Source organism: Lagopus leucura, unplaced genomic scaffold (assembly GCF_019238085.1).
Source record: "Lagopus leucura isolate 7727_CA_CO unplaced genomic scaffold, USGS_WTPT01 Super-Scaffold_100012, whole genome shotgun sequence".
Lineage (NCBI taxonomy): Eukaryota > Metazoa > Chordata > Aves > Galliformes > Phasianidae > Lagopus > Lagopus leucura.
This window is the reverse complement of record NW_024962267.1, coordinates 11,747,667-11,765,280: the sequence shown is the minus strand read 5'-3', so window position 1 is coordinate 11,765,280 and position 17,614 is coordinate 11,747,667. Positions and strand designations below refer to the sequence as shown.

Here is a 17,614-nt window from a genome sequence, read left to right as displayed (position 1 = left end):
ATCAAGGCCTAAAAATAGCATTCATCAATCAGTCTTTTAAGAATTCTTCATTCCCAATTAGGAATTCTTATTCATGAGCTCTTAGGGTTTTTTTTGGTTTTTGTTTTTTAGGAAACTGGGATAGCTGTGTATTAGATATATCACAACCATTCAGGCCAAATCGCTCTGCAAACTACCAGGCACAAAACAGCGTCATTCTGCTCTGCAACATGGCTGCTCAGGACAGACCCCCCCCCCCCCGCCCTATAAGTCCTTGGGGGATATGCACAGTTACACTGCTTGTGCCATAAAAGAGAACATAAACCTCTCACACCTTGTGACTTACAACCTTTCTATCCCGTTGTCCACTCATGACCTCTCAAAAAGTTCACCTGGATCTGAAGGTTTGCTTCTCGAGCTTTGAGATAGACTACAAGTCTCAGATGTTTATCAGCACTTTGCATCCCTTAAGGCATATGTCCAAAGCCAACACACTTAGATTAGTCTTTAAAAATGAATTGAAAGATAGCAGAATTTTGTTTCATGTTCTGAAAACAACTTCTCTCTGGAATGGGAGCTCTGCAAAGTAAGTTAAGAACTTCGTGTGCTTATGAAGAGAAGAAAAACATACAGCAGCCCTTAATAGCAGAACGCACCAAATTTATTATCTGAATTTCTGCTGCCTTTGCTTGTATCCAGTTGGTTAAAACTATTAAAAAATCCCAACAAAACAAACACACAAAATTAAAAAAAAAAAAAAACAGAAAAAAACCACACAGAAACAAAAGAGGTTCTTTCTGATCAGAAAAACCTCCTTCTCACATGGGTGAGTTTGTTTAATTATTTCATATCACTTCAGCAAAGTTCCATGTACTTGGAGCAGCTCACTTTGAATCTTCCATTCACATCCTTTTTTAGCTGTCTTGATATAATACAGTAAGGTCTGGTTCCAAAGATTGCTGAAGTTACTCAGTCCTTCCATTGTTTTTAATGAGTCCCAAGCTATGTCTCAGTACATTTATTTTTTTCCCCTGAACGTTGGCATTCTTAATCTCTAAAAAAGCCCCCACACCACGTCAGCTTAGCTCAGTGACGTGCTTGCCATTTTTTAGCTTGGTATTATGAATCAAAGAGCAGTGCATTTTCCTTTAAAAAGAAAAAAAAATCTGGAACAAAACAGAGGACCTATGTCTACTATTTTGCTCTTCCTATACCTACAAATGTTTGTTTCTCTGAAGAGATCTGAAGTAACATTATAGCAACAGAATAAGAGAACTGAAATCCAGTACTTTGGTACTCCATGTAAACTGAAACAACATCTGTGTTACAGATGAGAAACAGCTCAATAACTTGCTGGACCAGCACATTCTCCTCCCTAGTTTGTCATATAGTGCATGACTGTCTTGTGACAAAATCATTTCTTACGTAGTCTAAAATAGCCACTGACCAAGGCCCCAAGTTAGTGAGACATTTTGACACTTGCTTAAACATGAAGCGTACGAGTAACCCCATCACTGAGGGCTGGGTGTGTGAGAAAATGGTTACTAAATGAAATACTTTATGCTTATATATTAGCAATGGATTTTACACTTGGGATTCTTGGTGTGAGTTTGAAACTTACTGAAGTTGGTAGTCCTGACTCAGGGTGGTACAAGAAAATCCACCATAATGCTAAACAATTACCAAGTTTTACATGCAGTTAACATTGCTAGCATATTTTTTGCTTTTATATTTCAGTAGACAAAGTAATTGCTTGATAATTCTCTAAGCTGTGCAACTTTGAATATACACCAAGATGCTGCATACCTGTCATGTCGTACAATAGGTGTAGGCAGCACACAGGTCAGGAGCCATCCAAACTCAGCCAACGTGTTCAGTAGAGGTCCATAATCTGTTTTCACTTCACACCCCTACATCAGTAATTACAGAAATTAGTGAAGACACACTGCACAGTTTTCTTTGCATTTCTATACTTAACAAATCACAAACACTCTCAGTTCTAATGTCGTAATTTGTTGTGGTTGGTGCAAAAAGATTTTTCACATTTCAAACAAAGCACTTCGAAAAGCTTAAGACAAGACAAGCTTAGGAAAACAAAGAGGAGAATATGAACTATAGACATGAGTCCTGATTCAGCAAGACACTCAAAACATGCCTCTGTTATATTTATCATGTACATTTGTCATTTGCACATGTCAATTAACCCCCAAAGCAAAACTTTTCAAATAGCAGAAAAGTTTTCACAACTGATACATTTCGTTTTTTATTTCAGATCTGAGTAACAAGCATCTCCCTCGAAATAAATCTAAATAAATCTACTTTTGTAGGTATTAGTCTTGTACCATCTCTTTTCAGGTAAGTAAATGTATTTATTATTGCCTATCTCAAAAGCAAGCCCTTAGCAACCTTCCAGTCATTACTTTAGATGCTACTAATTCATAACAAGCATATTATTTTAACATTTTATTATTAGTTTTATTGCTTTGCCACTCTATATCAGCACATGCAACTTTACTAGAAAAAAAAATTGTGTTCCTATATTTAAAAGAGAAGCCATTCCATATTTACTAAGAGAAGGCCTACAACTGAAAGACCTACTTAATTCATTTACTATCTTTTTTTTTAATCTCACTTCCAGATTTTGCTATTTTCCTTCCTCTTTAAGAATACCTCAGTATGTTGTCTGTGAACCAATACTTGCTGAAATTAAATATACATATTTCATACCCAAATAGATATAAAATAATTAATTTTATTTAGTTGTTGTATTTGCTGGTGTGAACATTTATTAGTATCAGACCAGAACACCAGAACACTGACCAATGATGGCCAGAAGTCTGACTTCATTTTTATGACTCAAAGCTAGTTTTAACTTATCCAGGTGGCTTAAAGAAAGCAGCCTGTAAAGTTTATCAAACACTGGTACAGCAATTCTAAGGATATGAATAAACTGTAAGCAGGAAATTGTACTGCCAAATAATCACCAATTTACCTCAATGACTGTCCATTGTTCAACAACAATTGCATCATTTCCTTTCCTGCTGGAACCTGGAACCCCAGAACCTTCTTCTTCATAGATAAATAATCCTTCTAAAGATCTGGGCAAATGGTCGCCTGTGAACATAAAGACAAACTTAAGCTGAAATACAGATTTTTAGGTCAGAATCTCACTGTGACGTACACATGGGCTTATTTTTTCACTGAAAAATCCTTTAAAGTGAACTAGGAACTCAGATTATGTAACTCCTATATAACATAACTGACATTTCTTTCTGCGTCTAGTTACAACTTCATGAAGCAGGTCAGCCAGCTTGTTATTCAGAACTCCTTTTCCTATACAAATTGAGCTATGAACTGTTTCATTTTCTCAAAAGCAAGTCTAAATTGAAGTTTCCCATATTCAACATATCCCCTGCAGCAGACAGGCACAAAACCTCTTTATTCAACTTCAATACTGTATGTCTGACAATAAATGTGGCTTTTGGTGTGGTGAGAGAGGCTGTGAAGACAAATGAAGCATGAAGTGTAAAGCCTAGCTGCAGTTACTTTAATATGTGAATGGGCGCAGGAAAAGCCTGAAACAGAAGTAATTGTAGGAAGATTCCTGATGGGAAGGAAGTTTGAGAGCCCACCTCCTTCACTTAGTTGTGAAAGTCTAACAGTACAATCACCCCAACTAAAGCTGCACATCAAATATGAGTTCATATTTTGGCTCTTCCCTCACAGTGATGTATGGCTTTGGGCACAGTCATATGAACGCCTGCACAGCTCCTGCTAGTTCAGAAGTACTCCACCTCTTCAGTTCACCAACTTCAGCCATTCTCCAGTACTCAGGCAGATACTAAAAATGGTCAGCCAGAATTTTACTTTCGTCATTGCTCAAACATAACTCTAAATCTTACACCAGGTACCACCATTCAGTGGCTTTTAAGACAAAGCTCCAATTCAAAGCGCATCACGTCCTCCAGGTTATAATTATTGATATCATTAAAAAATGTGCTGCATGTCCTACATACTTCTATGGCTAAGAGACTCTGCAAGGAACAATGGAAGTAAACCAAATGGCTGGTAAAACAGGATTACTCAGATTACTTTTGTGACTGGGTTCTCTTTTGAGAACAGAAGACAGTTAAGAATTATGAGTGATTTGGTTCTAACAAACATCCACCTGTCTTAAATTAGGAATTGAGTTTTGAGAGGAGCGTTTCTGTGGCAGCTCTACCTGCATCTACTGTCTTCATTTTTATTTAACCAATATCTAAAATCTTGCTCAATTCACTAAACTAACGTGGCAGAAAAACTGCTGCTTAAGGTGCCTCACAACTGAAAGCAAACTAAAAAATGGAAGTGAAGACAACTAGATGTATTGCAAACTCAGCAGCTGAAATAATCCTTTACTGTGGTCACAGATACTTGTCAGCTGCAGAACGTGATTCACATGGTGGGCTGTGCCTTCAAATGCACTCAGTTTAATTCAGTAGCATCACACCTATGTGTCAAGCTGAAATCTATACCCGTCCAGTGGGCCTGGAGAAGGAGCACCAACTGCTGCAAGAGGCAGCACGAATCCCTAAGCAAGTCATAACCTGGGTATTAAAGTTGGGAAAGTTACTCACATAGAAAAGAGCAGACAGCAACAGAGGAATGGGAAGATTGCAAAAACTGTTTTTGGAGAACAGCTGCAAAGATTAATTTCAACAGCTGCTGAAAATATCCCATGGTGAATTGTAACTTATCTCCACAGAGTTATTTTGCAGCTCTAAAAAAAAACTGTATTGAAAACCAGTACCATTTCTCACCTCTCCACACTCAAAGTAATCTTGGCTTTTGTACTGACTTTAATAGATGGGAATTTAAATCTAAGAGACCGAAGAGACTGCCAATACAAACTGTGCCATTACATTCTTTATGTGCACAAAATTTGCAATTTGAGAGGGAATAGGTGACAAATTCAATTTGATGGAAATATAATGATCACAGAATCACAGAATTGTAGGGGTTGGAAGGGACCTCCAGAAATCATCGAGTCCAACCCCCCTGCCAAAGCAGGTTCCCTACAGCAGGTCGCACAGGTCGGCATCCAGGCAGGTCTTGAACATCTCCAGTGAAGGAGACTCCACCACCTCCCTGGGCAGCCTGTTCCAGTGCTCCGTCACCTCACTGTAAAGAAGTTCTTGTGCACATTTGTGTGGAACTTCCTATGCTGCAGTTTCCAGCCGTTTCCCCTTGTCCTGTCTCCACTCACCACTGAAAAGAGTCTGGCCTCGCCATTCTGCCCCCCACACCTTAGATATTTATAGACCTGGATCAGGTCCCCTCTCAGTCTCCTTTTCTCAAGGCTGAACAGACCCAGTTCACTCAGCCTTTCCTCATAGGGGAGATGCTCCAGGCCCTTCACCATCTTCGTGGCCCTCCGCTGGACTCTTTCCAAGAGATCCCTGTCTTTTTTGTACTGGGGAGCCCAGAACTGGACGCAGTACTCCAGATGAGGTCTTACCATGATGCTGATGCACTTGCTCCTTCATAGATTCCGATAAGTACTAAATTGACTTTGTTGCTGAGCTAACAGAAATGTAAGTAACAGTTAAAGCTAAGTTACTGAGAAAAAAAAAAAGTTAAGCTCATTCTCTCATGATTTGATTTATGAAGAACACAATATATATAACCTAAAGATCTCATACCTTTTAAAAATTGAACAACATTTATTACAATAGACAATGAATTCTGAAACGATCAACTGTGTCAGACTCCCTTGGACTGTTCACTGAGCACTACAGTATTGCCACTTCCTTAGTAATAATTTCAAGTAACTGCACAATGCTAACTACATATGGTTTCTACAATTCTCGCAACTCCTGACTTCAAGACAAATTCAGTCCTCTTAATCACATTTAGGAACTCTGAAATAGCCAGGAGAACAACTGAGATCAAACTCAGAATGAACAAGGAAATACAAAAATCTGAGGGAAAGTCCTGCAGGCTGAAGCTTTTTATTTGTAACCATTTCTGAATGCTAACTGAGCTTGTACATCTCACAAGGAGGGAGCATCCAGTGTCTTCCCCTCCCAGCTACATGAAAAGATGCTGGAGGATCTCCCTACAGTTGAGAGCAAGAGCAAAGAGCAGATTTCTCTACTCTGTGTATTTGTCCAATTTTGACAGAACAATGTAATGAAAGATGCTGGATCTGAAACTTCAGGATATACAGTCAACACAATTCATGGTTTTGCTAAGAATTTTAAACCTGGCAGAACGCTGAAGAAAGGAGAAATTATTGGAAGCCTTACTTCGACTTTAGGCTTAATGGTACAATAAGCACAATGAGAACTGAAGTTTCTGTATCTCATTAGAAATGTTTCAAGCAAGCAGCAGCAGAACATGTGCAGGAGTGAAACATATCTTATGATTTTTTTCCCATTATCTTTCCCCTTTAAAAAAAAAAAAGAACTAGTGAAAAAAGTTAATTACATTATTATGCTTTGAAAATTGTGAATTTCAATTGCTGTTATTCAGAGTTATAACTGCACAAAACCATTTCCTTTTCAGGCATTAGATTCTACTAACTTACTGTGACTATCCGAACATGTTTACATACTGCCTTTCACCATCATGCAAAACAAGACCTACTTTTTGCACAGTAATTAGATCCACATGAATAAGTAAAAGCTTCAAGGAACTCTGGGATAGTACTCACCTTTAGAAATTTCCCAGTGTACAAAAGAATCAATTAAAGATAATCCTTGTTTGTAATAAAATGTGGTTAGTTCTAGCCAGTCTGCTTCCAGTGTACTGATAACTGGTCCCTTTCTTGTTACTTTCATGGACAAGGTGCCTTCATGATAGGTCCAGCAGGTAGAGTCATCATCAAAAACATTGAAGACTGTATAAAGCTTGTCTAAGAAAAGAAGAAGAAGAAAAAAAAAGAACCTCTAGAAGACAGAGCTTTCAAATAAAGACGTTTTCTTATTCCAGCCTGTTTCTCTAAGTAACAGTTTTACAAATTGTTTCCTGACATGAATGCACTCACCTAGAGCACTAAGCACCAGGAAAAAAAAAAAACAAAAACAAAAGATGAGGCTTTACGAGGGTAAGTTGTGGGGTACTGTACAAATTGGAACATACTGCAGTTGGGTTCTCACCAGACCTTTTGCGTAGGCATATCTTGCAAAAAGGAAAACACAGTAGATTTAAGTGAAAACCCACTGGAAATACACTTTACTTTTGCCAGACATGGAACTCAAGGCTAAAAATATTTGAAGTGACTGCAAAGAAAGATTAAAAAACACGTTCTAAGTTTTTATATATTACAAACACTCGTATTCATTTTTACCATTCTTTTCTGAAGATGACTTAAATACCTGTATAATCAGTGGCCTGCTGGGGTTTTCCACACAGAAACTCATGAGAGCTTGAGTGTATGCAGAACAAACAGAACCTGCATATTCTCAAATGTGCAAAATACCTACCTATTGAGATAGTGCTCTTACAAAAAGGTCAAATATTCATCCAAAATAAAAATTCGAAAAGTCATACTATTTAACTAATCGCTGGTGCTGAGTTACAAAATCTTAGCTAACTGAATGTATTCTAGAAGGAAAGAACAAGATAGACTCATGTCACTGTAGTAGGGAAATAAAACAATTGTTTAAAAAACAAAAAACAAAAAACCAAAGCCCTCATGTTATGTCTGCTACTGCAACTTCTGAGCAGCCTAAATCAACACAGCCCTCTAGAAAGCATAAGCGTTCACAATGCCAAAACAGGGGAACTTGGATGATCCCAGTTAAGATGTCAGTCTCTCTAAGCTCAAGAAATAGTGGGAGAATCCATTCTGTTACAGACAGCAAACTCACTATCTCAGGCTGTAAGGAAAGAGTTAAGCTTTAATGGATCATGCTATAAAGGCTCAGCATGTTGTACGAGAACTGCTTTAATTGAAGTGTTAAAAATAAGAGTGACATTGATTATCTCAGTGCTTAGTCATTATCCTCACAGCCCACCAGCCAGAGAGAGTGCTTAACTCTTTTGCGGGCAAGTGAAAAGACTGCAATTAAACATGTGGCAAATCACAGGTGACCCTATTATCAGTGTAATCTTATGTGCAAGTTTCATATTTCATGCTTTCAATATAGTACTATAATACATTACTTCTTATGAGTTTATGATTCCTTCTTCCTTTCCACATTTTCCTCCTAGCAAATGAGAAGGACCTAGTGCTTTAGCATCAGAAGTCACAGTTTCAGGCAGCATCTTCTACACTACGTACCTTATAGATTCTTGTACAGCTAAATCTTCTACTATAGCAACAACATTTTTCAATGACACTTTTCCTAAGCAACTTTTCAATGCTTCATTTTCTCTAGTGTAAATTCGTTCTGTAACAATTATCCTCTTTGATTTCACGGTCAGTGCATTAGTTGAAGTAATCTCTTTCAAGATACTTCTTGAAGGCATGTTAACTAGAGAGAATCCATTATGAATGGATTTGCTTGCCGTACATTATGCGAGCTGGCCAGAAGCACGTAGAATCACAGCTCTGAATGAATGGGGATCCCCTCATTGTCACTTTAAAACAGACAGGAGGACTCGGACCATTATAGTGTATTTTTAGATGCTTATTACAAGCTTAGGGTCAATATTAAGACAAGGTGAAAACCAACATATTTGGAAATAGCTTTAAAAGCATCCGCATCACATTTTTCCTGCCACGTTTGCTACACATATATCAAGCAAAAAAGTTACCTGTTTGCACCGCACTTAGAACCAGGGCCTTTTTAAAAAAAATCTAAATATTACCATAGTTCACATATATAAAGCAGGAAGTAATGACTTTCTAAAAAAGTATGGAAGCATTTAGGAAAGATGTATCTTCCAAAAACAGTATTTGATGACAGGATATGCTGTTTTATTCTACACCTTTTTAAAACAACACCCTATCTTATTTCTGCCACAAAAAAAAAGCATTCCTTACCATTTCCTTTTCGTGGTTTAATAGGGCTGACTTCTTTTCCAAACTGGAAATCTGCATCCTGTAACAGTCCGCTATCTGCTTGCATTTCCTCTTCATTCCCACTCTCAGATAGGTTATCACACAGTGACTTTTCATTCCAGTTTCTATAGTCATCATCGGAACTTTTTCTTCTGTGTTCCCTATTTCTTCTGCCCAGCGTCGATTCCAGCTCTGCATTCCCATCTGTGCTTGCTCCATTACAGGCTTTAATTTGAGGAAAATGTTGTGTTACAAATCCCACAAACTTCCTTCCTCTTTTAGCTGTTTCATTAACCTGCATTTAAAACCAAAATTTACCTGTAAAGCTGTTTTAAGACACTGTGCCACACATTAAAAAACAATGTAGTGTATATTACTATAATACACATTTTACTTAGTAAACTGCTGATTTTCAAGGAGATGTGGGGTTCCAGTGTTGCACTACAGAAGGGTAGCTTGTCTATGTAAATTGTCTATGTCTTTCAAGTAAATAGAAGCCTTCCAGCATGTATTTGGGCTCAGGCCAAGAAGGACAGCCAACACTGCTACTGACTTCAGTGTACACAGAATGCTTCAATAAGCACAAACCCAAAGATTTTTTTTCACCTCTCTGCATCCCAGTGACACACAGCATGCTGGTGCAATAAGCAGTATGGTACTTCTGAACTCGTGTGAAGTCAGTCACTCTAAGACTACTAACTCTTCACTCTGCTTTTAGCCAGGGGTGTTTTTCCCTCTCCTGGGGTCCCCAAAGACAACTGCACAGTATGTGCAATCAGTAGGAAGTATCTGTTCTTGGAAGCAGGGTTTTTCTTTTCTTTTGCTGGGATAAAGAGCATTTCCTCTTACTGCAATAAAGACTTGACAAAAACACAGGGAAACCCCAGCCCCAAAAGAAGTAATCATTTGTGAAGCACTCAGTGAGGGCAGACAGGGAAAGATCTCTACCTAGGTAACTATGGAAACTATTTTATTCAGAATGATTAATTCTCTAACCACTGGAGGTACTACAAGATCATTTAGGTATCACAACAGTATTACAGTTTATCACCATTATGTATGCATGCACAGCAATGATCTGCACATGTACCTGCAATCATTAGGGAAAAAAACTTATTTTTTCTTGTTTTTGAGATCTTGAAAAACGTGTATGTAAGTTTACAACGGATTCCTCCCTCATCTTTTTAAAAACACCAGGAACATCAATTTTTCTGTAGCTCTTCTCTTCTACATTTCCTTGCAAGACTGAGTCACTACTTAATTTTAAGCATTTTTTCCCCCACTACTAACGTGGCAATAGGCACATCATATAAATGCATAATGAAACAAATCCCAATTTTTAACTCCTGAAGATTTCAAAAAAAGCCATTTAGAAACTTGAAAGAACTCTGCTAATTTCAGTGATCATTCAAGTATTTCCAATATTTTTACTCTGCTTCCTTCTTTGACAACTGATGAAAAGATAACTCTTACAATAACAACAATTTCCTGTTTAAGCGAGTCTTCAATTTTGCAGAGGAAGTGAAACAAAAATAAGTGGAACTGGAGTTTCATTTCAGTGGAAGTTCAGTTTTCTGTAATTTACAATGTTTTCAGAAGCTCTGCCAACTAAACGTTGTAATATAATTACTGAACCTATTAGATTTTGCTCAAAGAAAGATGTACTTAGAAAAAAATCAATAAATTCACTGGAGGTATTTCTAATGAACTTTACACAGAATACAATCAAACGAGGTTGAAAACAAAACAAAACAAAACAACAACCACCTAACTCAAGGAAAAACTACGAAGCAAGCGATTTACCACGACTGACCCAAAGTTTGGGCCTGATTCTGCAGTTCTGCTTGCAGTGCTCTCAGCAGCTATTCTCCCAAAGCTTTCCAGGTCTAAATAATAAATTCTAAGTTAGAAAATCAGTGAAGAAAATGATCTCTCTGCATAAAGGAAACACTTCTAAAAAGTAAAACCAAAAGCTAAAGCTCAGAGACAGCTAAAATCAACACAAACAAATCTGTCATTTGCTAATCCTCAGCTATTTACATGCACCCTAGAAAAAAAATCCAAGGAGAAGTTTGAAAAAAAAAAAAAATACCCAAAAGCACAACTCACCACCACAAAATATAACAAACAAGAACCCACAAAATTCCATTACCTTTTCTAACAGTTCTTTCACTACCTCATTTGTCAGTGTTTCACATGTTAAAGGACATTCCTCAATCACTAGCCTGGGGTTCCTTTGTCCTCTGGGTGCTGCATGCTTCTGGCTAGAACACAGAAAGAAAGCAGGCTTTGTCAGTAGTTTGCTGCTAACTTGGGCAAATACAGAATTCTTTTCTTCTGGTATAAAAGCTATAAAATGAATCCTGGAAACATTTTTTCATATTTAAACTCCATATTTTTTTGTGTTTTGCTCTACTTCTTACACACAGTAAGTTGCTATTTTGTACTTCAACATCAGGATAAAAATATATTTTATATAGAAATTTCATTTGAAGATCATTTTTAGACATCTTCTGAAACTCAGCTTTGAAATGGTAATTTTACACTATTAATATGCTGTTGATTAATTTTAGCAATCAAAGCAGCTACATTATCAAACAACAGCCCAGGCACATGTTAGAAATCAGTGTAGTCACAAGTACTTTGGGTTACACAATGTTAACTTCACTCCTAGGTTTCAGAACCCTAAAAGCTTCCATTACAGAGTAGCATTAATCATTTTTTATCTTAAGTCAGTTACGCTGTTAATCACACAACGTTTGGTGCATATCATCTATATAAGGAGACCATCTTAGCTGATGATCCCATTACATAAGCCCCTGCCTTAGAATGAAGCATCAGTGAGATTTTTCAAAGGTTTCCTTCCAGTTAGTGGCTGGACAAGCTGCATCTGCATTCAAGAAATCCAACAGAGGTACATATGGCATCAGCACAGGAGGCTGAGAACTTACACCTAACAGTTTAGAGGAGATTGCAGGTTCTTGTCCCTCACCTGTTCCCAGGGCCCACCAGTTCAAATGACAGCTTCATAAGGATCCCACATCAGCAGGGCTAAGATGTGCTGAGGGAGCTGAGCATAGGCAGCCTCAGCTCTTGGAAACCTCAGCTTCACAAAGCAAATTTTTTTTCTTCAAGCATTTGTCCACACAGACAACATTCACCCTGTTTGTAGGTGAATTTATGAAGTTGTATCAGCTATGGGTGATGCTTGCTTATATAAAGCATTTGACCAAAGAAAGGTCCCTCAAATGAGCCATGTTTTGTAGAACTCCAAGAGTCACATTTCTGCAGACTTTCAGAAGCAGCTGGAAGAACCTTTGTGCATCGTACTAGAACAGATAGAAGGGGAAGCATGACACCTCTTAATGCAAAAACAAAACTGACCCTTCTAGCTATTCAAATTAAGAACAGAAGGTTGCTTTCCTTGCAATTAAAGGAACATTTCTTTATACCTTTTCTTAATGATCACATGTTGATTATAATTCAGTGAAAACATGAGTAATATATAAGATTATGTACCTGGAATGAAAACAAAGTCTTGAATCTCTTTTGCTGTAGCAAACAAGTTTTGTATGGCCTCCCCACTCACAATCATATAACACAGAATGGCTTGGGTTGGAGGGTTAGGGTTAGGTTATCAGGTTCCAACCCCCTGCCACAGGCAGGGCCACCAAACTCCAGATCTGGTACTTGACCAGGTTGCCCAGGGCCCCATCCTGAGCAACCTGGTCACAGAGAGCCTCCTCCTTAGTAAGAAGGATCACCTACTTCTCTTTGAGGAACTGTATTTCACCTACGGACAAGAAATGATCTTACAGAACAAATGAAAAGACAAACTTAAAAAAACAAAGAAGAAAATACAGATGTGAGAGAATTGAAGCAGGTTATTAGTCTCCTGGCATTTTGTTTGATCTTTTACTTGTTGCAGGCTCTAAGACATGGTTCTTTATTATGAGTGTACTAAAAATAAAAGGGGCAAATTTTAACAATCTCTCCACAAATTCATTTTAAAATTCCATTATAATTACCATAAGCAAATTTAGATTTGTTTTAAAGTTAACTGAAGTAAACATTCACCTATTATACACTTACGGTTAATTAAAAAAATATTATTGAGTTGGTCACCTTTCCAGATAGGGAACAGTTACTTGGTTCTTTGAGGTACTCTAAAAGCACGTGTGCTGAGCAACCCTCTTACAAGCACTGGGGCAAAATAATAAAATTATTTCATTGTTACCTTAATTTTAATCGTGAAAGTACCACCCGATACATGTGACTTGCAGGGAAATTTCTTCTATGTCCAATTGGCAGCAGAATAGGATGAACAGCTCCTACAACATATCCTTTGTTGTAATATTCTTCTACCTTAGATGCTATATCCAACACAGAACTGATCCTGATAACTTCTGGATTAGAGGAAGCTAAAATCATTGAAAGGATAGAAGAGAAACACGTTATGCTATGGACACACATACTCCTAAGAGAGTTTCTATTATTTAAAACATACAAATCCTATCCCAAGGTGCCTACTAAAAATATGTCGTACACGGCTGATTACTAAGTGCACAGCTAGGTGAAATACATGTATTTACAAATAAACATGATAATAAACATGATCTATTTAGCAATACTTCACCGGATATAGCTTTGTCAAGCTAATTTAAAAGCTGCATCAACACCAAAATATGCAATAGGTCTGAATACTAAAGCAACTATTTTGTCTAGACAGAGCCTTAACCATATTGCAGAACCCTCTGAATCCCTGTTGAGAGGTAAATTTCCACAGAACTAATGTAAGCCTACAACAATTGGTTTCTCCTCTTCAAATACTTTTTTTTTTGATCTCTTAGAAGTGATTTGTGGATTGCAGGTTGACATTTTAACATAGTCCCAATTACAGTTTTCAAGTAGACTTAAATTGATGTCACAATAAGCTATGTGCTGTCACTAATTGCCAAGCAGGATCCATCTGAGGGTATGCAAGCATTTCTGATTAGTAGGTTAACAGCACACAGGAGTTGGAAAAAGCTTTTGAACAGTCTTGTCCACAACTTTTGCATAGAGAAAAGAAACATTCTGCACTGTCAATAGCTCATGTATTTTGCCATAGTATTGAAGAACTAAAGAACTATGCTACAGCAATGCAAACACAGAAAAAAAGCAGTTGAGTGCAACATTATCATCATTTCAGAGATTTTCCAATTGCCTTAACCATTAAAGATCATTTACTTCCCAATATGTAACCAAAATACTCATACAAATAACAGAACTACAGCTAACGTGCAAATTGTATAATAAGCTTTAGAAGCACCTACTGAAGATGATGACAGAACAGCTACTCCACACATATTCATACACTCTGTTGTTCAGAGTGACAACAACTTAAAGCATGTCATTGTCATGGGCCGACATGACATACCCTTGCCTCAATATTCTTTCTCCTCCCTAGTAGGAGGGTTCTGGAAAAGCCTTAAGCATTCTGCTGGAAAAGCCTTAAGCATTCTGCTGGAAAAGGAATGTTTAGCTTAGCCCTAAATCATGCATAAGCTGACCTCCAGTTGCTTCTGAATCTGAGATATGCCTCATGATTGAAACTATGGAATTTGCAGTCCTTGACAGGCATTTCAAATTACACTTTGGAGTTCACTGCTCCCCAGCAAAATGAAAGACTGGCTGTAATGTTTCTTGCTGGGGATTCCCCTGGTGCAGGGGTACCTCCATGGAACTCAGAGCTGATTCAGGCAGTAGGAACATGGGAATATTGGAGGGAACAAGAAAGTACAAGAGACAAGGTAAGATACACTGCTCACAACAAATTAAGATGCTCAGAAATGCCATCCAGAATATGTAGACTGCAGTATGGTAGATCTAATCTACATCATGGCTAGCGAGAAGATCAGGGACTCCTGCCAGTCTCTCAAATAGGCCTATTCCAACTTCATGCATCTCAAATCCAATGAAGCAGAGAATAAGGAACATAAAGCTGAAATAAAATGAGTTTATCCTTGGAGTACTTTCATATTAATGCAGGCTATTGCTTACTGTAGACCTTAACAAGGAAGGACATTCAGTTCAATTAAGGTTTTTTTTTTCTTTTTCTTCTTTTTTTTTTATTTGGTTCCAGATCCAATGGTAACACGTCACATAAGGGGAAGACCTTGCTCTGGAAATCACCAGAGCATCATGAAGATATAACACACAACTTGACAGCCTAGTGAAAACTAAGCTTGGTCTGCAGTGACAAAAAGCTCGCTCTTTAAGTTGCATTTAGTCCAAGGATACTGGAATAGCAACAAGCACGCAAATGAGTTGAATGGGTTAAAAGGAAAGAGTAGTTCAACTTATTTTCTACAGTGCTTCAGCCAATCCTCATGTTTTATACGCAAGCAACATTCAGAAATGCCTCCAAGAAAGACTTTACAGACCACTTTTACCTGTTTTCACGATTTTAGCTGTTGAGAGGCTTCAAAACAAAGACCCTCAGTGTTACATACGTGCACATAGCTAAAACCATTCAACAGAACCACATGTACGTTCACAAATCCAATTGCTTGCAGTTAGTACTTACAACCAAGCAACCATCTAATCTTAATATCACAGTAAGTTACAGAAGCTAAGCACTTCTGAATAACGGACTAAAAAGGAGAAAGTAAATCTTTGCCACTGGAAAGGCTGCTAAAATACTTTGAAGAGAAACCTTTATTTGCAGTTCTCATTGCAATTTCTCCTTAAAGCCTCGATGTTCTTTAAAGCAGATCCTTTACACAACACTTCCAAAAGCTTGTTACTTCAAAACACAGCTAAGCTATTCAGGACACAAACTACTGAAAAATATTAAATGCATGTAAGTATAAAAAAACTGAACTCTATTGTCCTTCCTATTATCAGTAGGTCAGTAGGCAATTCATGTATGCATTCAAGTCCATCTTCATTTCCAGCAAGTTACCTAGTACTACCTATCTACCCAAAGCTTTGTTTATCCCAAAAGAATAAACCAATGAGAACCTCATCTGTCTATGAGTAAATAAACAGAGCAATAAATACATACAGTATACATAAGTACTACAACTTAGTAGAACATTGCTTCAGGTAGTTCTTGTAGTTCTTCAGGGAACACATTGATAAATTTTAATAAAAACATTACTACAATCCTTTAATTTGGGAAGAAAACTAAGCAGAGATTAAGTTTTGTTTGTGAAAAAGTTCCCGAACATGTAACAAGGCATGTGCTTACACTTCCTCCCTTTATCAAATCCCTCTATCTAGAACATTCACTATAATTACTTAATATTAAGAATTTCCAGTAGATTGGATGGTTATAAAATGCAAGTTAACAAAAAAGTGGCTGCAAAACTGAGCTGCCTGCTCTGAGAGGGCAGCCATCTGGGCTTGTTTATGTTTTCAACTTTCTGGAAACAGGGAGTTGCTCTGTTAGAGACAGGACACCCTCGGGAAGGAAGTATCCCACAGAGCACTGTCTGCCTCCAGCTATGCATACAAATTTTGTTTCATTTTGGTCACAATTTCAAAAGCCTATTCAGCAACTAGAAATGAAGCACTTGCAGAAAAAAGCCCAAGAAAACTATAATACTCTTAAAAGACCTACCAAAAGCCTGGGATGTACCTCAGAGGAAAGTATTCCCTGTACAAACTAAGGAATAGACTTTCTCTTGCACAAAGTAACAAAGACAATGACAGCCTGTTTTCCAAATTTGAATGCATTTTAAGACAATGTTTCCTCAGTTAAGGCATCCTGCTCTCCTTACTGAGGCACAGCATATTTTCTGAACAGTTGCACTAAATTCAGACAACCATTACTCAAAGTGAGTAAGGATGGCAGTGGCTGACTCACAGGAAACTAGGAAAATCTCTAGCAGTTTTCAGCCAGCTTCCCAACAAGGACAGTTGTGTAACTCAGACAGTTTGGTTGTTAAAAATACTTTGGTAGTTTCCACTGTAATTTTATCTAAGTGAAACCTTCGTCACGATTTGCGTTTCAAAATAAAAGTCTTACATTTTGGCTGGCTTTGATTAAAATAACAGATTTACTACAACTCAGACACAACAGAACAAAGTTAAATTCTATTTCCTACTTTCTCAGAATAGCAAAGCCGTAACGTAAGAATTACCTTCTAAAGTAAAATCCAGCAACACATATTCATAAGCAGAATCAGTCTTTGTTTCAACTTGTGGTCGCTTCAATGTAGAAAAAATTTTTCCAGGGCTGCTATCATCTGGGTCTTCCAGCTTTCTCAGTCCGCACCCCATGGTAAGATCTGCAAGTGATTAAATCGCAGGAGAAGGAGGGGGGGAGCAACGAGATCTGCTGCTCTCACTAAAAACAAAACAAAAAAACCCACCAAAAAACAGTAACCAAGAGATTCCCTTTGATTTTGTTTTCTATGAGCTGTAAATCCAAATACAGAAAAAGTCTGTCTCCCGAAACAAAAAGTGGAGGCACTTCCCATTCATTTTTTATATATAAATAGCAAATCCATCATGATTTCAAGCCATAAACTTAGTTCGAGTAGGCTTGATTTCTGCAGCAACGTTAAAACTGCTACAAGCTAGCAGAGATTTTCCATGCCACGTCAATTTACAGCCAGCCCCCTATCAGTGCTCTCTCGCAGAGGACACCAATAGTGC

The 17,614-nt window shown here is 37.7% G+C and overlaps 1 protein-coding gene across 3 annotated transcripts in view; it reads right to left on the bottom strand.

Moving 5' to 3' along the window:
- RFTN2 (raftlin family member 2) overlaps positions 1-17,614 on the bottom strand; it is a 29,355-nt gene extending 11,741 nt beyond the window's left edge. For all 3 annotated transcript variants that reach the window (XM_042875067.1, XM_042875068.1, XM_042875069.1), the window contains exons 1-7: positions 17,098-17,614; positions 13,206-13,389; positions 11,121-11,232; positions 8,951-9,263; positions 6,674-6,874; positions 2,972-3,093; positions 1,786-1,889 (exon numbers count right to left, since the gene is read on the bottom strand). In XM_042875067.1, coding sequence (XP_042731001.1) covers positions 1,786-1,889; positions 2,972-3,093; positions 6,674-6,874; positions 8,951-9,263; positions 11,121-11,232; positions 13,206-13,389; positions 17,098-17,236 — 1,175 coding nt within the window. In that variant the 5' untranslated portion in view covers positions 17,237-17,614. The remainder of the gene's footprint in view (positions 1-1,785; positions 1,890-2,971; positions 3,094-6,673; positions 6,875-8,950; positions 9,264-11,120; positions 11,233-13,205; positions 13,390-17,097) is intronic.